We start from the raw sequence: 21,508 nt of genomic DNA on the forward strand, positions 1-21,508 counted from the left end.
AGTGTTCCTCACATGGCAATTCAGCTACCTGGGTGGTCTTAGTTGGGCCAGTAGCTATATCTCAGCCTAACCTCCTTGACAATATTGTTGTGAGGATAAAGGATGGCATCTCAAGGGGGAGGGAACCACGTATGCCAACTTGAGCTTATTGGAGGAATGGTGGGACAAAAATTAATTAAGACCAGATGGTTTTAAGGATTTTTTGTTGTTGTTTTGCACAGAACACACAAGCTAAATGGTAAAACATGGACAGCAATATATCCTGGAATTTTTGCAACCTCCCCCTCCCTCCAGGAAGCTTTCATTCATTAATATTGAACTAATTAATGCATTAGATTTGCCATGGTTGTTTGTGGCTGGGCACTTGTCCCTTCTATAACTATATCTGATGCAGAAATTTATCAGGTGAAGCTTTACGCAGCATGGACACAGAATAACAGCGCAGTCTTCACCTGCTGAACATCAGCTTGTCTTGTAGTTATTAAAGGCACATGAAACAGTTAATCTAATAAGGGGCAATCCTTTTAAAAGAAACTCTAAGAACTCGGCAAAAATGATCAAAATTTCAGATTTACCTCATCCCAGAAGGCTGTTACTTTATCCAGCTCAAGCCCTGTGGTTGTTAAATTATATTCCAGAGTTTTGTGTTCTTCTTTTTGCAAGAAATCCTGTAAATTTAATTTAAAGTTTTTCAGGCGCCAATACATATAATGCAGCATGCTAAATTCTGACCACAGAACATGTCTTTTAAAACATTTTCTTGTTCCGGCACGAATTACTTTTAATTAAAAAGAAGGCGGTTGTTAATGGGCAAAGTCTGTCCACGCCAGTGAATATTCATCTTCAGATGGAGACTCCCAACATAACATGCAAGTGAGATGGCAAGATCATCATAAGTGCACATATGAACCGGCTATGTCATCCTTTGTTTTTGGTTCCTTAATGCTATCTTCCCCTCTCCACCTATCAACTTAAAGACCACCAATAAGAATTTAACCTTACACTTTTGCACTTGAGTCTAACTGCAGGTAGATCTAAACACAGGAAAAACCCACTATAAATAAGTCAGAAATTAGATCGTTTTAACAAAAGAAAAAATCTCTATGGAAAATCACATTTTAATATTTCCTGCTCTCTGCCGCCATCTGGTGTTGCATGTTTATAGTGCACTCAAATCATTGTTTCTTCACTAATGTAGCTGAGTCCTGCATGTAGAAAGAGGCCCTGTCATGTATTACTCATGCAAAGGGGCAACACAAAGGCAATACAAAAGCACTTTGGATTGGGCACAGAAACTAATTTGCTCAAACTGTTTTGGCCCAGTGAGCAACCTGGTCACTGAATTCTACACCAGCTGAAGTTTCCAAACCATCCTCAGAGGCAGCCCCGTGTATAACATGTTACAGTAATCTAACCTAGAGGTTACCAAGGCCCCCTGAGCCTCGAGCAACAACAGGAGATTCAGAAGTTCAACCATCTTAGTACCCACACCTTCAGAGGGAGTGCAACTCTTTCAACAGCAAGCAACCGCCCATCCATCCAGCCTAACAGTGTCTCAGTCTTATTTGGATTAGGCTTCAGTTTATTTGCTGTCATCAAATAAAACAAGCGATCACTTTACATACACTCTGAAGGGGGTGCAAACTGCAAACACATGAAGGTGCACTCAGATGGCTCCCTGCACGCTTGTAATCAGCCTTAAGGTTCATGTTTGTATCCTCTCGACAGCATATCTGAGCATATGTGTAGCACAGATAACAGCAGTTGGGTATTAACTATTCAACACATATTTGCAGTAATAAAGTCTTTCAGCCAAATCTTCAAACCAGGTGTTTCGGCCTGTAAATGCTTAGAATGCACAGAGATGGCGCCATTACACATTCCACATTTTCCCCATCATTTTATCTTGGTTTAATCCTGAAATAAATGTTGAACCTGGATCTAGACAACCACCTTCTAATATCTGGTCGTCACATGCCTGTCCTCAGATGCCCTTGGGCACGGCTATTTAAACAAAAATGATCTTGACAATTATGTTTTCCTTTAATGAAATAAAAACTATGAAGCACCATTTCCAAAACAGAGTTGGAGCATATAATTGTTAAATGACTCAGCGGCTTCTCATTCTACAAGTCTCACCACAAAGAAAATGGTCACTTCCAGGGGTTACAGGGCAAGCCAAGGTTACATAGGACAGGAGAGTTTACTGTGGACACAGGCCAGCCCAAAGTTAAACAAGTGGCACCATTAGCCATGGATTTTGGGACACAACTCACCCCCCAATAGTTCTAAACATTTGTGTCACTGCTTGCAATACCATCATAATGCACCATATTGCCTTAAGTGAGTTTAAAATGCAAAATTGTACATACTCCAAGCATTCATTTATTTTTATTTTATTAGGGTTTGCAAACTGTTTTTTTATGTTTGCTTGGGATTTTTTGTTCTAATATTTGGAGGGCAGCAGCAAATCCACTCTCTGCATTTATGTTTTGAATGGGTAGAATGGGCCAATGCTTACCTTCCTGACTTTCTGTGTTTTCGTTTCTCTCTAATCTGTCACCTTTTTTTGTCTATGAGAGCTAGGAGGGTTTGTGTGTTTTTTTGTTATAATCTTATGTGCACACACTTTGGAATAAGATCTGTTGAACACAGTAGGATTTATTTCTGTGTAAATATGCACAGGATCCAGTTATACCATATATTTTTGTCGATGGATGTGCTGGGGTGGGATGAGAAAAAGTTTCAGTCATGCTGTCGCTATACTCAGGAGACAATGGGCACTGGAGGGGAGATACAGAGGCTTGATGCTGGTCGAGGTGAAGAAAAATTGAGCTATCCTTCCCAGCTTGGTACATTTTACTTATTCCACAGGTGCTTTCATAAACATCATAATGCATAGTTGCAAAAAAGGAAATTAGTCAGTTATCATGATGAGAATATTCAAAAGAAAAAGAAGTTCTTGGAGGCTAGATAGTCAACATAAGTAAAAGGTAAAAAGTAAGGTAAAGGACCCCTGGACGATTAAGTCCAGTCAAAGGCAGCTATGGGGTTGTGGTGCTCATCTTGCTTTCAGGCCGAGGGAGCCGGCGTTTGTCCACAGACAGCTTTCTGGGTCACGTGGCCAACATGACTAAACCACTTCTGGTGCAACAAAACACTGTGACAGAAACCAGAGTGCACAGAAATGCCATTTACCTTCCCATTGCAGCGGTACCTATTTATCTACCTGCACTGGCATGCTTTTGAACTGCTAGGTTGGCATGAGCTGGCACAGAGCAATGGGAGCTCACGCCGTTGCAGGGATTTGAACTAATGATCTTCCGATTGGAAGCCCAAGAGGCTCAGTGGTTTGGACCACAGCGCCACCCTATAATACCACCCATCTGACTGGGTTGTTGGGTAAGGTAAAGGTAAAGGGGCCCCTGACCGTTAGGTCCAGCCGTGGACAACTCTGGGGTTGCGACGCTCATTTCGCTTTACTGGCCAAGGGAGCCGGTGTACAGCTTCCGGGTCATGTGGCCAGCATGACTAAGCCACATCTGGCGAACCAGAGCAGTGCATGGAAACGCCGTTTACCTTCCCGCCGGAGCGGTACCTATTTATCTACTTGCACTTTGACGTGCTTTCAAACTGCTAGGTTGGCAGGAGCAAGTACCGAGCAATGGGAGCTCACCCCATGGCGGGGATTCGAACCTCCAACCTTCTGATCGGCAAGTCCTAGGCACTGTGGTTTAACCCACAGCGCCACCTGCGTCTCAGGGTTGTTGGGTAGCTCCCAACAAAATATAGTAAAATATAAGTAAAGCCCTGCTGGATCATCGAGTTCAGCATCTGGTTATCACAGGTGTTGGTAAGACGTCCATGAGAAATCTGGTATCACCATTCTGTGATTCTGTTAAGGAGTCTGACCCTTTTGGGATTTCTAGCTTGTTGGACTCTTTTTGACATACAGAGTGACACCATCTCCAATACACCCTTGCCTGTCCTTCTTATAGAGATGACAGCATCCCAATGGCACTCTCCATTTCCCCAGGTTTCTGCTATGAACAATATAGCTAGGCTTTCCTTTAAGACCAAGCACTCCTGTAACTATAAGGTCAGGAGTTAAGACTGCTTGCGAGGTAGCGATTGAAGAGCCTTTAGCAGATACTGCTTCTACATCAAGAGTTGAGGTAGCTTGTGTGGATGTAGGAATGTAGCCACAGATACAAAGAATTAAGTGGATGAGAGCTTAGACACATCCATTGTGTGCTTCGCTTCTCTATAGAAGTAATACAACTGACCATCTAAAGACAGTGCCTTGAGCAACACTGGCATCTGTCTCTCTTTCCCTCCCTCCGTCTTCTGATGCTCTCTTGCGTCTCTGCCTCCCAAAGGCTTGAACAACTGTTTATTGCAGAAGCCCTGGCTATAAGCTCTGCAGGTGAATGGTGCCACTGAAAGGCACCTCTCTTTGGGGCAGGGGTGGCAACAAGACTGCCAAGGAGAGGGGAGAGGAGGCTGATGCAACACTCCACAAAGGAAGATGTTCGAAAAAGGGTGAGAGGCTGCCAGCTCTGCAGACAAGGGGTGACATAACTGGGCTCCTGAGCCCCTTAGGGGTGCCATGGAAAGAATGTAGTGGGTCAAGGGAGCCGAGGACTCAAAAAGGTTGAAAACCTCTGATCTAAAGAGATGGGGCAATAGGACTAAAGAGGTCTAGCAGTTAACTTGACTTTCCGATTGAAACCACCATAGACTGTTTTTCCACTCTGATGAAAGGGATTTTTCCTACAAAGTAGCATTGTATACTGAGGACTTTTTCTTGCCCCAAACAAACTGGTTCATGCTGCAGTCCTATACATACTTACCTGGAAGTAAGCCTCATTAAACTCAATGTGCTTTACATGCATCAGATACAGGCTGCAATCTTCTATAAACTTGAAAAAAAGTAAATCCCATTGACTCTCAACAGGCTGCCTGAGCAAACATTTGGAGAACTGCAGCTGAAGTCAGCAATGACCTCAGTCAATTGACATTTTCCTCATAACAACAGTGGAGAAATACATCAAAACGGCTTCTACGAATAGCATTTAATGAAGTGCAATAAAATATTGCAATGTACTTTCAGTGATAAATTGGCAAGATAATATACTACAAAGGATTAGCTTCTATTCCTGTAGGGAACTGGGTTTATGTATTGTACCTGTATTTTGTTTATTGCTCCAAGAGAATCATACCATGTCTGCACAGCCCAAGGAAACTGCCTAGTGACTGCCATTCGAAGAACAATGCAAAATGAGATGGTGGTAAATATTTTCCTGAGAATAATTCCGTTGATCAGTGCGTATGGAAGCACAGCCAAGAACACCACAAAAAATCCAGAGAAGAAGAATGCTGAGCTATTGAAATATCTCACATAAGCAGCTTTTTGGGTCAGCTTCAGTTCAGGTCTGTCAAAGAGAAAAGTAAAATGTGGAAGTCATTATACCTGGGGAAAGGTATGCCACCCTAAAAGCAGAAGCAGCTGGGGCTGCAAATAAATGCTTGGAAAACAGCTTTAGCGCAGAATGTGAATGAGGGTGGCACAAAAGTAGAACAACTGATCCTTCGGTATAAGGTACCCCTGTGGTGTAAGTTCAGCTGTGAAACAGTGACTGGCCCAAGATTGCCTAGTGAGCTTAGGAATTTGAACCTACATCCAAAACTCTAACATTCACACTACATTTTGCACAGGTCAACACTTCAACTAAAAGGTGTGTTAAATCAGAGCTGCACATTCAGAGACAAGGGAAATCCCTAAAACTAGTGGGCTTCTAGGAGCAACCATCTAGCAGACTATGACAGCAATGTTATTTGCATGTGTTCTGCCAACGAATTGCTATGGATCTCAGAAAATATCAGAGCCCAAAGAGTTTGTGGATAGGGCAAATGTGACATTTTCTGCAAAAAATCCGGGTATGTCTTTACACAATATAACTAGGATGAATGCGGCTTCGTTTCCCTGTTCTTCTGTTTCTTTTTCTTGCAAGTGATTATACTGCATCTGCAAAACCATGCAGTTTTGAAGAGATTCTAGACCTAGAGACGGCAGACTAACTATTGTCCAAATAAGCTGAGAATTTTTATTAGTTATCTTCTTGGTTTGCTTCTGTAGGGTGGGTCAGCAAAGAAGCACAACTAGCATGCAATTCTGAATAAAAGTGTGGGGGGGGGAGGAGAAAACTCCATTCGCAATGACATTTTTATAAGCAGAAAAAGTCCCGATGCAGATGTTAATAAGGAAAAGGAACAGCTGTGTAGCTCTAAATGCTTGGATAAACTGCTTCATCAAAATCTGCAGCACTTTGGGAAATTATGAAGCTCTTTATCAGCTTATTACATTCCAGACTCACAGAAATCTCTGTATTGTACAATTGTGCAATAAAATGAGAGCCGTGGGTTGAGCTTTGGAGCACCCTTTACCCCAATGCAGCACTGTAGCAATAAGAGGTTAATCATTCAGTGAACACATACATCATGAGGGCTGCATTGGGATTCAGTTCCCAGAGAGCCCCTGACCTGTACTGTACATTGCTTGGCATGGGAATGGAAGAGATCTCCAACATTAAACCAGACTATGGAAATGTAGAATTCATTGCATGGCCAATAAGACAGCGAACCAAAGTGAGTCTTGGCAGCTGGAACCCAATGCACACTGGGGTGTGGAAAGGACAACTCTGTGTCTCCAGTTTACAGCCCAAATCAAGACTTTGATAGGATTTCAAAAGGAGGAGACGCTATGCAGATTACAGCCTATATATGTTAATGGTTAAAGTCAGAATGAACAGGTCCCAATCAGAAACGGCACACATGTTTGGGGAGCACGTGAAATCAGTGGAACGTGCTTCCATCTAGGCATGCTTAAAGCTGAGGTGAAAATCTCAGAAAGAAACTACTAGCGGGTGAAACAGCAAAAGTATATGTTGATGAATAATTTTGAGAAGCAAAAAAAAGGGAAGTCAAACAGAGTTTCTCAAAATACAAAATGAAATAGGCCAGAAAATTAACGGGAAAGAATTTTTAAATGGTCAAAAGATACGTTTTCACAAGCAAGGTGTCCCAAATCTATAGCAAAATATGAAATTGATAAAGATCAATCAGCTACTCTCTTTTTCCCCCATTACGTCTTTTGAAGGTAGGCATCCAATACGGATTGTTACACTGATGATTGATTAATGAAAGCGAATGTGCTGTTTCTTCTTACTCCTTCCCTACCATATTCTTGCGTCCTGTACCTAAAAATTATAATTTCAAGGAACACCAGAGCCTAGGCTTGCGCTGAACTTTCTTCACTCCCTTTCTTTGAGTTGGCTCTAACATAGTACAACTCTTTTTGGTTTCTAAACATTTTGAGCCCCTGCTAATTCTAGCTGAAATGCTGCAATGCTGAATACTGCTGCTACTCATATTTAACACTCGTACACAGTGTGCCAGGCATTAAGGCTACAGGCTGGTTTTTCTTCTAAAACAGAGACGGGACACACCTAGTACCACAATCAGTTCTGTATATCAAACGGGAAGGGGGGATATTTTTTTAAAAGGAAAACACATAGTAACCATATAATAAATAGTTAAGGAAATAAATTGCCTAAGTTCCGTATGCAATAGACCAAGATGAAAGAGCTACAAAACAATCCAGTTACCTGATTATCCGGTATTTAAACATTTAGTGTTGGCATCGAGGACTGATATGGGTATTTATAGCTTTGTGCAGGGTTGGAATGTGAAACTAGAATGCTGAATAATCTGCATTATTCATTTCTGTGGAGGACTAGCCTCTTGGAATTTGAAATATTTTTCCTGTTCTGTCTGATACTGTAGGCCAGAGATGGCCAAAAATGGGGTTCTCCAGCTCCTTCCATCCCTGACATTTGGCCATGCTGGCTGGAGTGGATGGCCAACAATATCTGGAGGGCTACAAGTTCTCCAGCCCGATAAGCACACCAAAATGCAAACTTTCATTTTAAAGATTAACCTTGGCCATCACATATTTTCTAGAGCTTTAGTTTCAGTCCTCCAAAACAGCCTGACAGCCACAGAAAAATAGGGGTTGAGATCATTACTCTTTTAAATTTCCAAATTTCCCCCGATTTACCTTATAAACTCAGCTCTATCTTCCAGAGGTAAAGCCTTTGCTACACAGCCACCCAAAAGAATCACATTTCTCCTATTTAAATTTGTAAAATCCGCAGCACAATGGTTGGACCAACAGCTTAAATGCCTAACCCAAAATGGCCCAATACATTTCATTATAGGATGAATAGGGCTAAAATAATTTATCTCGTTTGCAGGGGATTAAAACTTTAGGGAAGAGCAAAAATGTCCTGTTTAATGAAACTACCAAATAAACCCACAGGAATAAAGATTACATGGACAATATTGGAGAGGCAAATACTTACTGGCGCACATTTTCAATCATGTTTTCCATTGCATTCTCCCAACAGTAAGCTTTGACTGATTGTATATTCTCAATCATTTCTGCAGTGAGTACAAGTCTCTCATTGATCTTTCCTGCTCTCTGATCTCTGTAAAACACATCAACACAGTTATGTTTAGTACCTATCTGTATATTCTTGATACCATTGGAAACATGACATAGTCTGGGGGGAAATGAAGCTATTTTCTGAGTTCTTCAGAAAATACATCAGTTGGAGGATTATAATTCCCAACAGGACTCAACTCATCACCAGTTTGAGCTAACCAGGCAGTTAAATGGCTACTGGCCTGCAGCTTTTATAATTTGCGCATAATAATAAACCTAAATTATAACAATCTTCCAAGTTAAGGTAAAAAGATAGACTTGGCACATTTGCTTCATTTAGAAATGAGATAAATCCAAAAAAAAAACCCTCAGAATTGCTTCGTAGGAACAAGGAGACCCTCTCCAAATTTTAGAGAATTTTTTTATTCTTCAACAGATTCACATTCAATGCTATTTCTTTTCTTTTCAAAGTTCAGCAGGTTGAATCAAAAGGTGTTCTAAGCTTCTATAGCTCAGATGGTCATTTGACTTTTCCACTCCATAACTGTCTCCATCACCAATAGATTGACAGCATCAGAGTGGGGGGAGGTTCATAGCACCCCCTCCCTCACCAGGACCAACCTCCCATATGTCTCATTCTGCAATGGCCATTTCACCTGGTCACTGCGCAAGTTCGTTATGTAACATTCTATAATAGCCCTTGAATTTGCATATTTTCCTCTTCTCTCCCTGTTCTTTTTCCCCCTAGAATAGCTACCTGTGTCAGTAAACTTTCTCTGGCATATAGATAAACCCAACCTCAAAGATCAAGCACCTGTGTTGATTTGCAGCAAGAACTGAGAGTACATATGTTCTTTGGAAAATAATAATTCACACCCGTTTCCGCTTGTAGTAGCTATTGGTTGTGTGTGTGTGTGTGTGTGTGTGTGCGTGCGCGTATCTTGTACATATAAAAGGCAACCCCTCAACATTCCATCTGTGCACATCTGTAGTTCCCCCCCCCCCTCCATATATAAGTAGATTATTATTGCCATTATGGAGAAAAGTAAGGCAATATAATCATGGGCAAAGTTGTGGTTTGTGCAAAATTTGCCCTCCATTCCTGATACTGTGATCCAGCCCTCAGTGACAGGAGTTTTTGATAGATTTTGGCAGAGCTGATGATGCTTGATGACTCTTTGTTCTAGCTGGATCAACAGGTGAAAGCTTTATGGCAGCAGAACTTGCTGGAGTTATCGGGAGACTGTGGAAAGACACAGGTGTTCAAGCTTGTTTCAACAGATCCAGCTTAATGACTCAACCTTGAATGACTTGAACAGCATAGGCCAGTCTAGACATTCCTCTTATTCCAGGCCTTTGCATAATTAAACAATCTATGGCCTTTTAAACTGGATGTCATTTGTATTTGTTATTATGCTATATATTTTTGTGTCTTTATATTGTAAACTGCCCTGTGACCTTCAGATTAAGAGCGATATAAAAACCTAACAAATAAATATCTTAAGTCATTGTATGTTGTAAACCAACATTGGTTTCATTAACAGAAGGATCATATGAAAATGTGTAAATTAATAGCCGAGTGAATTAACAATCATTAATGCCTATGAAAACTTTGGTTCCTCTAAAAACTGGAAGTATGTTCATGCCTAGCTTTGGATTATTCCCTAATTTACAAGTATTAAATATATTCCCTCCAAATGTAAGATCCAATATATGGAAATGTAAGATCCAATATATGGAAATGTACGATCCAATATATGGAAATGTAAGATCCAATATATGGAAATGTAAGATCCAATATATGGAAATGTAAGATACAATATATGGAAATGTAAGATACAATATATGGTATAAACACATACAATATGAGAGCCCTGTTAATAGCAAATTGCTGGCAGGATTTATTCAGAATCTGTCATTAGCAAGCTTTTAAAACCCTTAATATTTGAAAGAAATACCCGCAATTGCTTTGTCACCTGTATTTCATCATCATTCGCCCCAGCCAGGCTTGGAAAAGGGCAACAAGAATTAGGAAACCGAGTCCACAAAACGCCGAGGCCTGCAGCATCTCGCAGAGAAGTCCCATCAGCAGCAAGACTTGTAAAGGTGCAATCCAAACAAAATGAGCTAAAGCTAAACCCTGGGGAGGAAAATCACAGCGTTGCTCACTGGTAGTATGCAAAGATAGTCACAGGAAAGAAAATAGGCAAGAGGGGTGGAGAGTTATAGGCTTTTCCCTAGTTCCTCCCCACATTCTCCTGAGTCTCCATCCCCATTCTCCAACCTCATGTCCATCACTGAGCCAGTGTGGTGTAGTGGTTAAGAGCGGTAGTCTCGTAATCTGGGGAACTGGGTTCACTTCCCCGCTCCTCCACATGCAGCTGCTGGGTGATCTTGGGCCAGTCAAACTTCTTTGAAGTCTCTCAGCCCCACTCACCGCACAGAGTGTTTGTTGTGGGGGAGGAAGGGAAAGGAGAATGTTAGCCGCTTTGAGACTCCTTAAAGGGAGTGAAAGGCGGGATATCAAATCCAAAAAAACTCTCACTCTTCCCTCAGACAGGACAAGAGCTTGGACCAGGTTTATTTTCCCCAAATCTGGGCCTGCTCTCTATTCCCCTGTACTGAACATATCCAATCTTTGCGAAGGAGGTAAGAAGTCCTTCCCACACAGTTCCCAAGTCACACTATCTTGGTCTGGCTCTCTCCGAATAAATGTATTCATAATTTCATTCACGTATTACATCTTGTGTTGAGGGAGCTCTGGCTGGAGTTGCCCTGACCTCACTACTGCCATGTTCCACCCTATCTTTGCAAGCATAGTGCCACACCACCCACACTAACATGCTGCTGCTGTTTTCCCGTAGTATGAAAAGAACAGCAGTCATCCCGTAACCCTATGCAATAAGCAAGGCACAATGGTGGCTTCTGCCTTTCAAACTCATACTCTGTCAGGGCCGGCCTAAGGCATTTTGCTGCCTGAGGCAAATGACAAGATGGTGTGCACCTCCTGGTTCCATATACAGAAACCCGCTGGACTGTCAATAAAACCTTAATAAAACACTGATACAGTCTACCTGAAGCAACAGCCTTGTTTAGGTGGATCAGGACGTGCTGTGGAACATACATAGTTTTGCTCCCCAAGGCAGTTTACCTCACTTTGTCTAATGATAGGGCTAGCCCTGTATCCAATTATTTCTGCCCATGGGGGCAGAATTAGGTACACTGCACTCCTGAGTAGTTTTTACTGTGTCTGTCAAACATCGTGAGGGAAATAGCAGTGAAGAACTGTTATGGCCTTGAGCGGTAATTATCCACCCCTAGTCAAGTACGAAATTTACAGTGAAGCAAGCACATATAGTGGTTGTTCAAGCAGTAAATCAGCGGTACACTGCCAGGCACACCCTTAGTCAGACTGGAGTGTGAAGGAATGTTGACGACAGAGTATGCCAAAGAAGATAACTGGCTGGGAACTGGCAATCACATATATTTCTCTGTATTTTGTTTTATAAGACACATCAGGTAGCAGGGGGTGAGAGGTGGAATATAAGTATTTTAAACAAATAAATGAACCACCTAGATCTAGAAATGCTGAGACGCAAACCAAGCAGTGTGTGAATAATATTGCTCTGCTAGCATACCTAATGCGGTGACATTTATCTTCTTCTTTTTGTAATTAGCTCAAGCCACACAATTCACTAAAACTATTCACCACACCCTGTTAACTTCAGCTCCAGTGATTCAAAGCACTTTAGAATGGCCTGGAATCTAGAAATACCCAACCTCTTGCAAAGAAATGCAATACATTAAACATGATTATATTAGCACCAACATACTTCATCAAATTTGTTCAGATTGTTTGAAAGGAGGCTAACAAGTTGTCCTGTGCTTATATTGTCAAGGACTCTGCTTGATAATTTTAAGGTCTGAAAAACAAAACAAAACAAAAGATATTTTTTTAAAAAAAACAAACAACAACAATCAAATACTTAGATAAAGCAGCACAAATATCATATTGCACAGCTATTATCAACTAGATGTTAGTAAATGCCAATGGAATATTACTTCCTACACAGGAAAGCATTAATGTGTGTGAGCCTAGGCTTCTTTACTCAAAACTAAGTCCCACAGTATTGAAATGCGGTTTCCTGTTAAGTGTTTTATGATTTCAGTCTAAGCTTATTTTATCTATCACACTCTAATATATTCTGATACGATCAGCATGCAAATACTGACCTTTTCTTCAATGCATCTACTGCTATTTCTAATTGTATTTACATAAGGCAATATACTGTATTATTCACTCATACTGAGCTGATTCAGGTACAACAGCCAGACCCTGTTTCGGCTGTCAGGTCTGAGCCTTAGACACTTAAGCATTTCCCCCCCAAAACTGGAAACCCACTTCAAACCACTGTTTCCCATTCTGGTTTGGAAGGCATGCGATTACATTGCTGATTCCAATGTAATAAAAACATTTGGGGCCAAGGAATCAAAAACTATAGCAGCTCACCTGCTGCCTTGGTACCTCTGGCTTAACCACTGGGAAGTATATTTGTGGAGGGGCTTTAATTCAGTGGTTGTTATGCCCTTACAATATAAATCCACTTCTGAGGATCTGGTGGAAGATTATCTAGAGCCACCAGAAACTCAGGAACAGCCCAGAACAACAGCCAAGGAGAAGCCGGGACAGGCAAGGGTCCCTCCACACAGAAAGTGAGCTTGGCTTTTGAATTACATGCAGAATTACTCCCGTGCCCTCAGGAGGCAACATTGCCTCAAGACAGGTGGACATCCTCACAGTCAGGAGGAATGTTTAGATTCTGAAGAGGACTCCTTGCGAGTTAAGGGCACTCAAGAGTAGGACCCTTCTCATCAAGAGTACTCTCTGCAGAAACTGAGAAGAGGTTGTGGCTGTTAAGTATAGTAACTTAAGTCACCAAAATTGTAAATGGTTGTATGCATTACTATGTGTTTATATTTGATTGGTTGGTAACTGAATTCTAGAGAAGTACCGTAGTTTTCATGTGATCGGCTGACATTGGTCACATTTGAGGTATATAGTGAAGGAGAGACTCCATTTTATGTGACGCAAGATGCCTTAGAATCCACTGTGAACACTGCTAAGTTGAATAGGGTGTTGGAATGCTTCCTTCTCTGCTTGTAAGAAAGGGAGCGAAGCTGCAGGAAAAGGTAAAAGTGGAAGACTCTCATGGCAGCTGCAAGGCATAGCCTAATTGAGATACAGAAGGCTAAGTGCTTAGCTCTGGAAAGAGAGGAAAATATAGTTGTTTGGGAGTTTGAGGAAGAGACTGTGAGCCCATGCTTGGAGAAGCGTGTGACTGTAAATATCATGTTTTAATTCGCCAATAAGTTTTTTCAGTGTTGAAGTTTTTGAATATTAAAGTCTGCACATTGGTTTAATTTCCAAAAAAAAGGGTCATACATCATATGTATGATTTGAACTTCCTAGCTGCATTTTCGTTATTCTTAATTCAACAGTGGCTGAGTCCAGGGTGGAGTTCTGGTGGCTAAAATGTCTCAATGGGAGGCTGGAATGCTGCTGAAACAATGTCTTGATACCAGGTCATACCTGGGCCTGATTGTCAGCTTACATGGACCTAAAGTTTGGCCTGTCCCTTGACCAGCCTTTCACCTGCCTGAACATCTGCTGACCTGGACCTTGGCTGCACCTTGGCTTGACTCTCACCTTAGGCCTTGTTGGAACCAGTGTTTGTCTAGAATTCTCATCATCCAACTAGCCAAAGGAGGGTTGCAGATAAAATCCCTTCCCAGCCCTGTCAACGTGCAACTAGGGAACACTTATATCAAAGGTAGGATTTGGTAAACAACATCAGAAGCAGCCATTCCTCCCCCAAGACCAGGTATTATGCAAGACTCCTGGTTGAAGCAGGAGCAGAACCAGGGAGGAAATCGGCGCATCCAAGGAGAGCAGGGAGTGTGTGTACCTATGGATGGCCAGACCACTGCTGGTACAGCGTGAACCATTCGGCACAATTTCGCTGGTTATAACGCACTGAAATTCATCAGAGATGCAATAAAATATGAAACTAGTCTGAAACTAAAATCTGGTATAGTAGATTTTTTAAAAAAGAATGTTCTGTTAACATAGGGTTGGATTCCAGATCAAATAATCACTTCTAGTATGAACTCAGTGCATGGTTTATTTAGTTAGTTAAATGTGTGTATCTCTTTTCCAATCAAGGAAGGTCCACAAACTGCTGTGCAATAAATAACCAAAAAACAATAACATCAAGAAACAAACAACAAGGAAGCATATTAAAAACAAAAAGTTGAATCATAAAAAACACTATATCCACATTGCACAGAAATGTTATAAACAGCATCTGAAAAGGTGTTTTTTTTGTACCACTGGACTGTTTCCACAATTGCAATGCGAGCCAACTATTAGGATCCAAGTCTTCCATGGATTTAATTGTACTCACAGCTCGTGTAAATAAAAGACAAGTCCTACCTTTTTGTAGATTAAGCTGAACATTGCTATCCTTATTTGCATCCCAATATGATGGAGGCCAAATATAGCTGGGTGAAGCAGCAACATCCGCGCAACGAAGAGAAGGCAGAGTCCTATGGCTAAATAGTAAGCTATTGATCGTTCATGTGAATTGGACGGATCATAGGAAGCAATAATTCTCCCCAGCAAAAGAGGCTGTACAGATTTCGTTACTTCCTGCGGAAAGGGGGGGGGAGCGAAATGTCAATGTCAATAAAATGTGAAAACCCTCTGGCAGTCTTAATGTTAATATTTGTATAATTAAACTAAGGTTCTCATCCAATACAGCTTGTACTTGGTACATTGGGATTACACTGTATGCAAAGCCTTGCTTCTGATTGGCAAATGAATCCCTGCCCCAAATCACACCCTGCCAAATCTTTTAACAAAGGCAACAATTTGTCAGTTAATTCTACCATAGTTATACGGTTGTTGGTTTTCATCTTCTTCTGGTTTGCGGGTCTTTCTCGTTCATCTTTCTTTGCTGCATATGTGGGTTGTTGGTTGTGGGGCAGAACTTGCCTCAGGTGGTGGGTGCTGGGAGGGAGTGCTGAAGGGCAAATCTGCATGGGGCACCCAGTCTCCCTTCCAAAATTAAAGCTAAGAGTTTGCCTTGAGACCTTGGAGTTTCCTTGAGACCTATCAGATCATAAGTGTCCTTTTGTATTCTGTCCTTTAAATGACCTGAGGCCAGTGGTATGCATCGATTTCTCATTATTTTGTGTAATCACTTCCAACAGATCAATTGGCAGAGCTGCTATTCATACGATGTTTTCAGAAATGGTCTAAAACTTACACACTGAATTATATAGCTCATGTTTTAAGTACTCACATCCTTTTACATGATCACATATAATTTTACAAAAAAAGATACACAACAGACTTGTGTTGGAGCAACACAGCAGTGTTTTTAGTATACAAAGAGTAATATTTATAAAAGAACAATTAAAAAGAGGCTTGGGCAGGTGTGTTTGAGTCCATATAATTCTAGGATCAAGCACCAAAAATAATGATGACAGCTGTTTTTATATGTGAGTATGTAAGATTCAAGGGCAAGAATATCACAGAGTTATTTCATATATCTTGAGATCCAAGAAACTTCTGTCGTGGTCTGGTATTTACAAATCATACCATTTGTGCAGCAGTGGGAATGATACTATTTGCTAATGTTTGTTGTGTATATACCATATAGAGATAGCAAATACGTTTTCAGATTATTGTACCAAAGTGATTTATAGCACTTACAGGAATATACAAGGAATGACTACTGGCAATATATAACTTTGCTTGCTGACCCTAAAGGGTGAGTGGGTGTCATGGGAATGATTCAATATAGAACCACAGGTACAACAACTTCCTTGTTCAATTTATATTTTGGCAAGAAGAATCTCCATAGTGTGAGAATGTGAGCAGGCAGGCAAGTTAGATGGCGATGCTACAGTCGGCAAGTTTCTAACCCAGTGTATTTAGGCATTATTTGTGAAGGTACAGAGTCTGTACATAAAATGCATATTGCCTGTTTTCACACACTCCTTCAAAAACTGTTATACTTGGTATTCTTCATTCATTTAAACCATATCCCTCACCAGCCCTGCTGCCATGTGTCCTTGAAATCCAATACCACTTTTTGCTTGCATAATGGTAAAGGTAAAGGACCATTAGGTCCAGTCATGGCCGACTCTGAGGTTGCAGCGCTCATTTCGCTTTATTGGCCGAGGGAGCTGGCGTACAGCTTCCGGGTCATGTGGCCAGCATGACTAAGCCGCTTCTGGCGAACCACAGCAGCGCACAGAAACACTGTTTACCTTCCCGCTGGAGTGGTACCTATTTATCTACTTGCACTTTGATGTGCTTTCGAACTGCTAGGTTGGCAGGAGCAGGGACCGAACAACAGGAGCTCACCCCGTTGTGGGGATTCGAACTGCCGACCTTCTGATCGGCAAGTCCTAGGCTCTGTAGTTTAACCCACAGCGCCACCCGTGCTTGTATAGATGGAAGCTAAAGAGCTCTTTATAGCTCACTTTTGTCTTTGGCTCCACCCACCAATGCCATCTGATCCTTGGTCGATGATCCTTGGTCGATGGTCCAGAATGTGACCCCCAGGTTGAAGAAGATTTCCCATTTCTCATTTAAACATAGCCCCATTATTGATGCAACAGAGCATGCTATTCAGAAGACAGTGGCATTGATGTGTTACGTCTTTACAAGAAAACTGATGAAATGAAACCACAGCAAATTAGGAAACATGTTTTACCCAAGCTGTTGCGTGCAGCGTGAAAAATTACAAGGAAGGCATAGGGAAAACAGCAAGAATGAACAGACCAAAGAAAGGGTGCAAGAACATTTTAAAAGGAGCGGGGAGGCCAAATGTTTCTTTCCTGCGCTTTCTGAAGTGAATGACAGGGAACTTCCACATATTTCAGCAGAGCAAAACAGGGGTGGGAGGTGGATTAAACACCAGTTTCCAGCACTAAGTTTCCTCTTTTATGCTTGTCATGAGCACTGCATAGTATTGGAGTATCATGTTGCATAACGCTGATTCACACACCTTGTTTTATTTGATATACCATGATTTCTTAAGCAAATAGCAGTGTCGCAAGTAAACACATAATGACTGCAATCACCTTTTTATGGCCCCAACATAGGAATTTTTTTCTCCATTTAAAATTACATTTCATAGCAGAGTAGTTTTACATACGTGAAATCTTCGTATGCAACTACTGACAACTGCACTGTGACGTTCTCAAATCTGGAACCTTTCCAAATCTCTGGTTCAAAGGCCTCTGGAGTATTAGAGCAGCTGTTACTCTAGAGGTAACTCCAGAAAAGAAGCTTAAATAAAGTGAAATCTAGTTCCTCTGTTTCTTTATCAGTCCAGAAACAAAGCCCTAGATCTCTACCTTCTCCCTATATGTGATGGGGAAGAAAGATCATGTTTTTTGTCTCTGCCAAGGTGTATTGATCTTGATCGTTTAGGACCCAAAACAGACTATTATCTAAAATTTCATTGAAACAAATGGTTTTTATGGTCAAATAACAGGTGCAAGCCAAAGACGATAACTCCTATTTAAAATCCAACAAAGTACTTCCACTAGTACAATAATTTTTGCTTATGCAATGGAACTTCCCATCCCTCTCCTATTCTAAATGTGTCCCCTGCTCCCCCCCCCCCAATCTGTTCCTTGGACTGGGGAAACCCCAGAAAATATTTAGTGGGGTCCTTAGGGAGAGGAGCCATATGGAAAGCTCCATTCTGCAGCCAGAGGTTCTTGCACTGGCAGAACTATTCCGTTAAATACTACCCCACTGTTTTCAATAAGAAATAATTGCACAATGCAACTCTGTGTTCTGGGATAGTGTTAAACAGGGTAGGGTATTAAGACCTTTAGAGGCCCCGCATATGTAATTCAAAATTAAAATGATGCTAACTCATAAAATAAAATTCCATTTTCTAAAAATGAGACAAAACTATTGTGTGTATATGTGCATATAGCTCAGAAGGATACATCAATAATAAATCATAGATTTGATTGCAACACATGACAAGATCTGATTCACTCACGTTATTTTATGTTAGTAGAATACTACCTGGTCTAGGTGAGAATAAGTAATAAAAAGGCAACAGGAAAATGGTTCAAGAGTCTGTAAGGAAGTCTAGGAAGGTTCTGATTTTTACCATGATGACTACTTTGATGCTTTTTGAAATATCAAATGTCATTTTTCTTCGAAAAACATTTCTCAGCTTTTGGATAACCCAGCACTGGTGTTAATATTCCATTCCACTGGTGGTAGGAATTGCATAATTCTTCCTTGAGTAAAGACTGGGAGCATAACCAGACATACCAGTGAAAATGCTGAATCACTAGATCTCACCCATAATCTTAAAATTATACTCTAGTGGCCATGGTGTGCAATTATGCTAATCTTGGGTGCTGATAAATTTGAAGTGACTATAAAGTTCTCACTTCTGCCTTAATTACCATTATTTACTTTTTTAAAAAAATATTCTCTGACTGGCTTAGGAATGTTAAATGTGGCTTTATATTTCTTACATTTTTTTTAAAAAAAGAACTTTCTGATTTGGCCTCTTTAGTGAAATAAATAAATTTATTATTAATGTCATTTTCCATTCCTGCTGCTTTTGTGTTATTTAGAATGTGTGTCACTTAGGAAATGCATGCTAACACAGAGATATGTTTTAACAGGGTAATATATAGGCTTCAGTGTTTTATTTAAATTGGCTCCAATTCAATCAACCATGATTCCTGTAGGATTTTAAAAAATGAAACTGAAGGCATTATTTCCTTGCTCTTTAGAACATCCCAGGCACAGGGTAAAATGATGTAGGATTGCAACCCAACAAGCAAAGTGGAATAAGGTAAATTCTTACCCCTAAATATAGTATTATTCCATAGAACATAAATTTCCAGAAAAAACATCTTCTAAGAGCATTGATGAGTCTGGGTTTTTTCTTTGAAGCCAGCTCTCTGTCCCATTCTCTGGTGGGGAGAAAACACCATTAAGTTGTGTGACCAAATACACAGCTCTGTGACTCTAGCATAGTTCAGCTCACTCAAGTATATCCAAGGAGATTTAGCTAGGTGACTGATGAAATGAAGGCTTTGCAAAGACCCCAAAGATCTGATCCTCAATTACTTGATAGCTCAATAAAAGTTCAAGTGTAGTTCAGCCACATATTTGGCAGATCTAAATACCTAGCTATACATCATTCTGCAGGGAGTTAATTCATTAAAAAGGTCACGTTGTATGTTTTAAAGAAACCTGTTGTACTCCTCAAGACCGATACACAAATAATAGGCAAATAAAGGCTTTGAATCCCTTCCAGTCTCCAGAAGTAAAAAAAACTAAGACAAACTATTCTAAAGTATTCTATTTTGTGACTTTTTCAATGTGCTGCATATAAAGCATGTCAGCTACTGCTGAACAGACTTTTTGATACTATAATTTAACTATCCAGTACTCAGAGGAAAAAAGATATAGCTTTGGCTACAAACTTGAGCACAGTGAAGATCATCTCACTGAAATAAATAACCTTGGATGGAACAGCTGTACCAGGTTTTGTCCAGTGTAAGGAAACATTTGAGATCCAACGGCCCAGTTCCAACTTCAATCATCACTCAAAAACTCAGCCGCAACTCAACCATCTATCTCTGCCCTGAGGTGCCAATATTCCCATACTTGCTGGATCTGTTCCCATAACTCCATCCAAGTAATTCCCCTTTCTCCCCACTACCACGGACACCCTTGGACCCAGGCCTGTGCAGAGGGCAGGGCAGCTGTATCCTAGGCCTCAGGGGGTTAAGTTGGTAGGAGGGAACTGCCAGGGACCAGCTGCTATTTGTTTGTTTGTTTAAGTTTATAACTTTACTCTAGCAAGACTCCCACACTGGTCCTCAGACAAAGCCTGCACAGACCTGCTTGGACCTATGAAACCATACTTCCTTCCTTTATCCTACCATGACACCACTGGTCACTACCATCAGCCATCTTTCTGCTGTCACTGACTCCTCCTAGGATGGAGAACAAAAGCCAAGTATCTCTGTGTATGAGCTTTTGTTGTTGTTGTTAATTATGGAAGCTGGACAGACTTGACTCCAACTTCTCCTAAAAACCTAAATGGGAAGCAGGGTCTGTAGGTGTATTCATGATATCAGCCCTCCCACCCTATGCTCAGGTTGTATATTTTCAATCTAAGAGCTTTCCCCTTTCTTAAATAATTTAATTTACATTATTTAAATGATTACATTTATATCATTTAAATAATTTGCAAGTTCATAAGCTTTCATTAGAAGACAAGCTAAAATGAAGAATGACTATTTTTCCTCAGGATCTTGTAAATCCAATTAAATCCCTAAAAAAAAAACAATGTACCAGTGTCAGATAGCTGAAATATATGAAGACCGGGGACCATTCTTTGGTACCAGATTGTTTAATTACTGTGTGGGAAACAAAACAAAATCTCCAAATGAAGCCAGTATCATTTTAATAATGCTGAAATGGAGTCTTATCATCCCATATCTTTATTGAATGACATTATGCACAGTTTTATTTGAATCTATCAAGCGTAGGAATCTAATGAGAAATATGCAAAAAGCAAATGATATAATAGATCATTCTAAGATTATTAAGACTTCAACAGAAGTCCTATTATTTTGAGACGGTGATAGTTTTCAGTTGGGCAGAATGATCTTCTATGTCTATATTTAGAGTGTTGGAAACATTTAACATAGGGAGAGATTTTAGATTATGGATTCAATAATGTGTTTGTTGTAACACCAGCCCAGAGCAGCTGCTAGGATGAATTGAGGGGGGAAATGGAAGAAAATGTTTGAGTGACTCTGGCTGGAAAGCATCATAGTGTGAAATTATCCGCTAGACAGAAACTCCTTTTTGAAGAGGGGCTTGCATATAGTATTACTTTACCTATAGTACAGTAATACTTTAATACA

The 21,508-nt window shown here is 40.6% G+C and overlaps 1 protein-coding gene across 3 annotated transcripts in view; it reads right to left on the reverse strand.

Moving 5' to 3' along the window:
• The window catches only part of CFTR (CF transmembrane conductance regulator), a 92,126-nt gene that overhangs the window by 55,337 nt on the left and 15,281 nt on the right, over window positions 1-21,508 (reverse strand). For 2 of the 3 annotated variants that reach the window (XM_082239465.1, XM_082239464.1), the window contains exons 3-9: window positions 19,429-19,537; window positions 15,000-15,215; window positions 12,340-12,429; window positions 10,483-10,646; window positions 8,424-8,549; window positions 5,189-5,435; window positions 576-668 (exon numbers count right to left, since the gene is read on the reverse strand). In XM_082239465.1, the coding sequence (XP_082095591.1) occupies window positions 576-668; window positions 5,189-5,435; window positions 8,424-8,549; window positions 10,483-10,646; window positions 12,340-12,429; window positions 15,000-15,215; window positions 19,429-19,537 (1,045 nt within the window). Of the gene's footprint in view, window positions 1-575; window positions 669-5,188; window positions 5,436-8,423; window positions 8,550-10,464; window positions 10,647-12,339; window positions 12,430-14,999; window positions 15,216-19,428; window positions 19,538-21,508 lie in introns of those variants that run through there. The other variant, XM_082239466.1, reaches the window with a different exon arrangement.

Source organism: Podarcis vaucheri, assembly GCF_965113315.1.
Source record: "Podarcis vaucheri genome assembly, chromosome: 10".
Lineage (NCBI taxonomy): Eukaryota > Metazoa > Chordata > Lepidosauria > Squamata > Lacertidae > Podarcis > Podarcis vaucheri.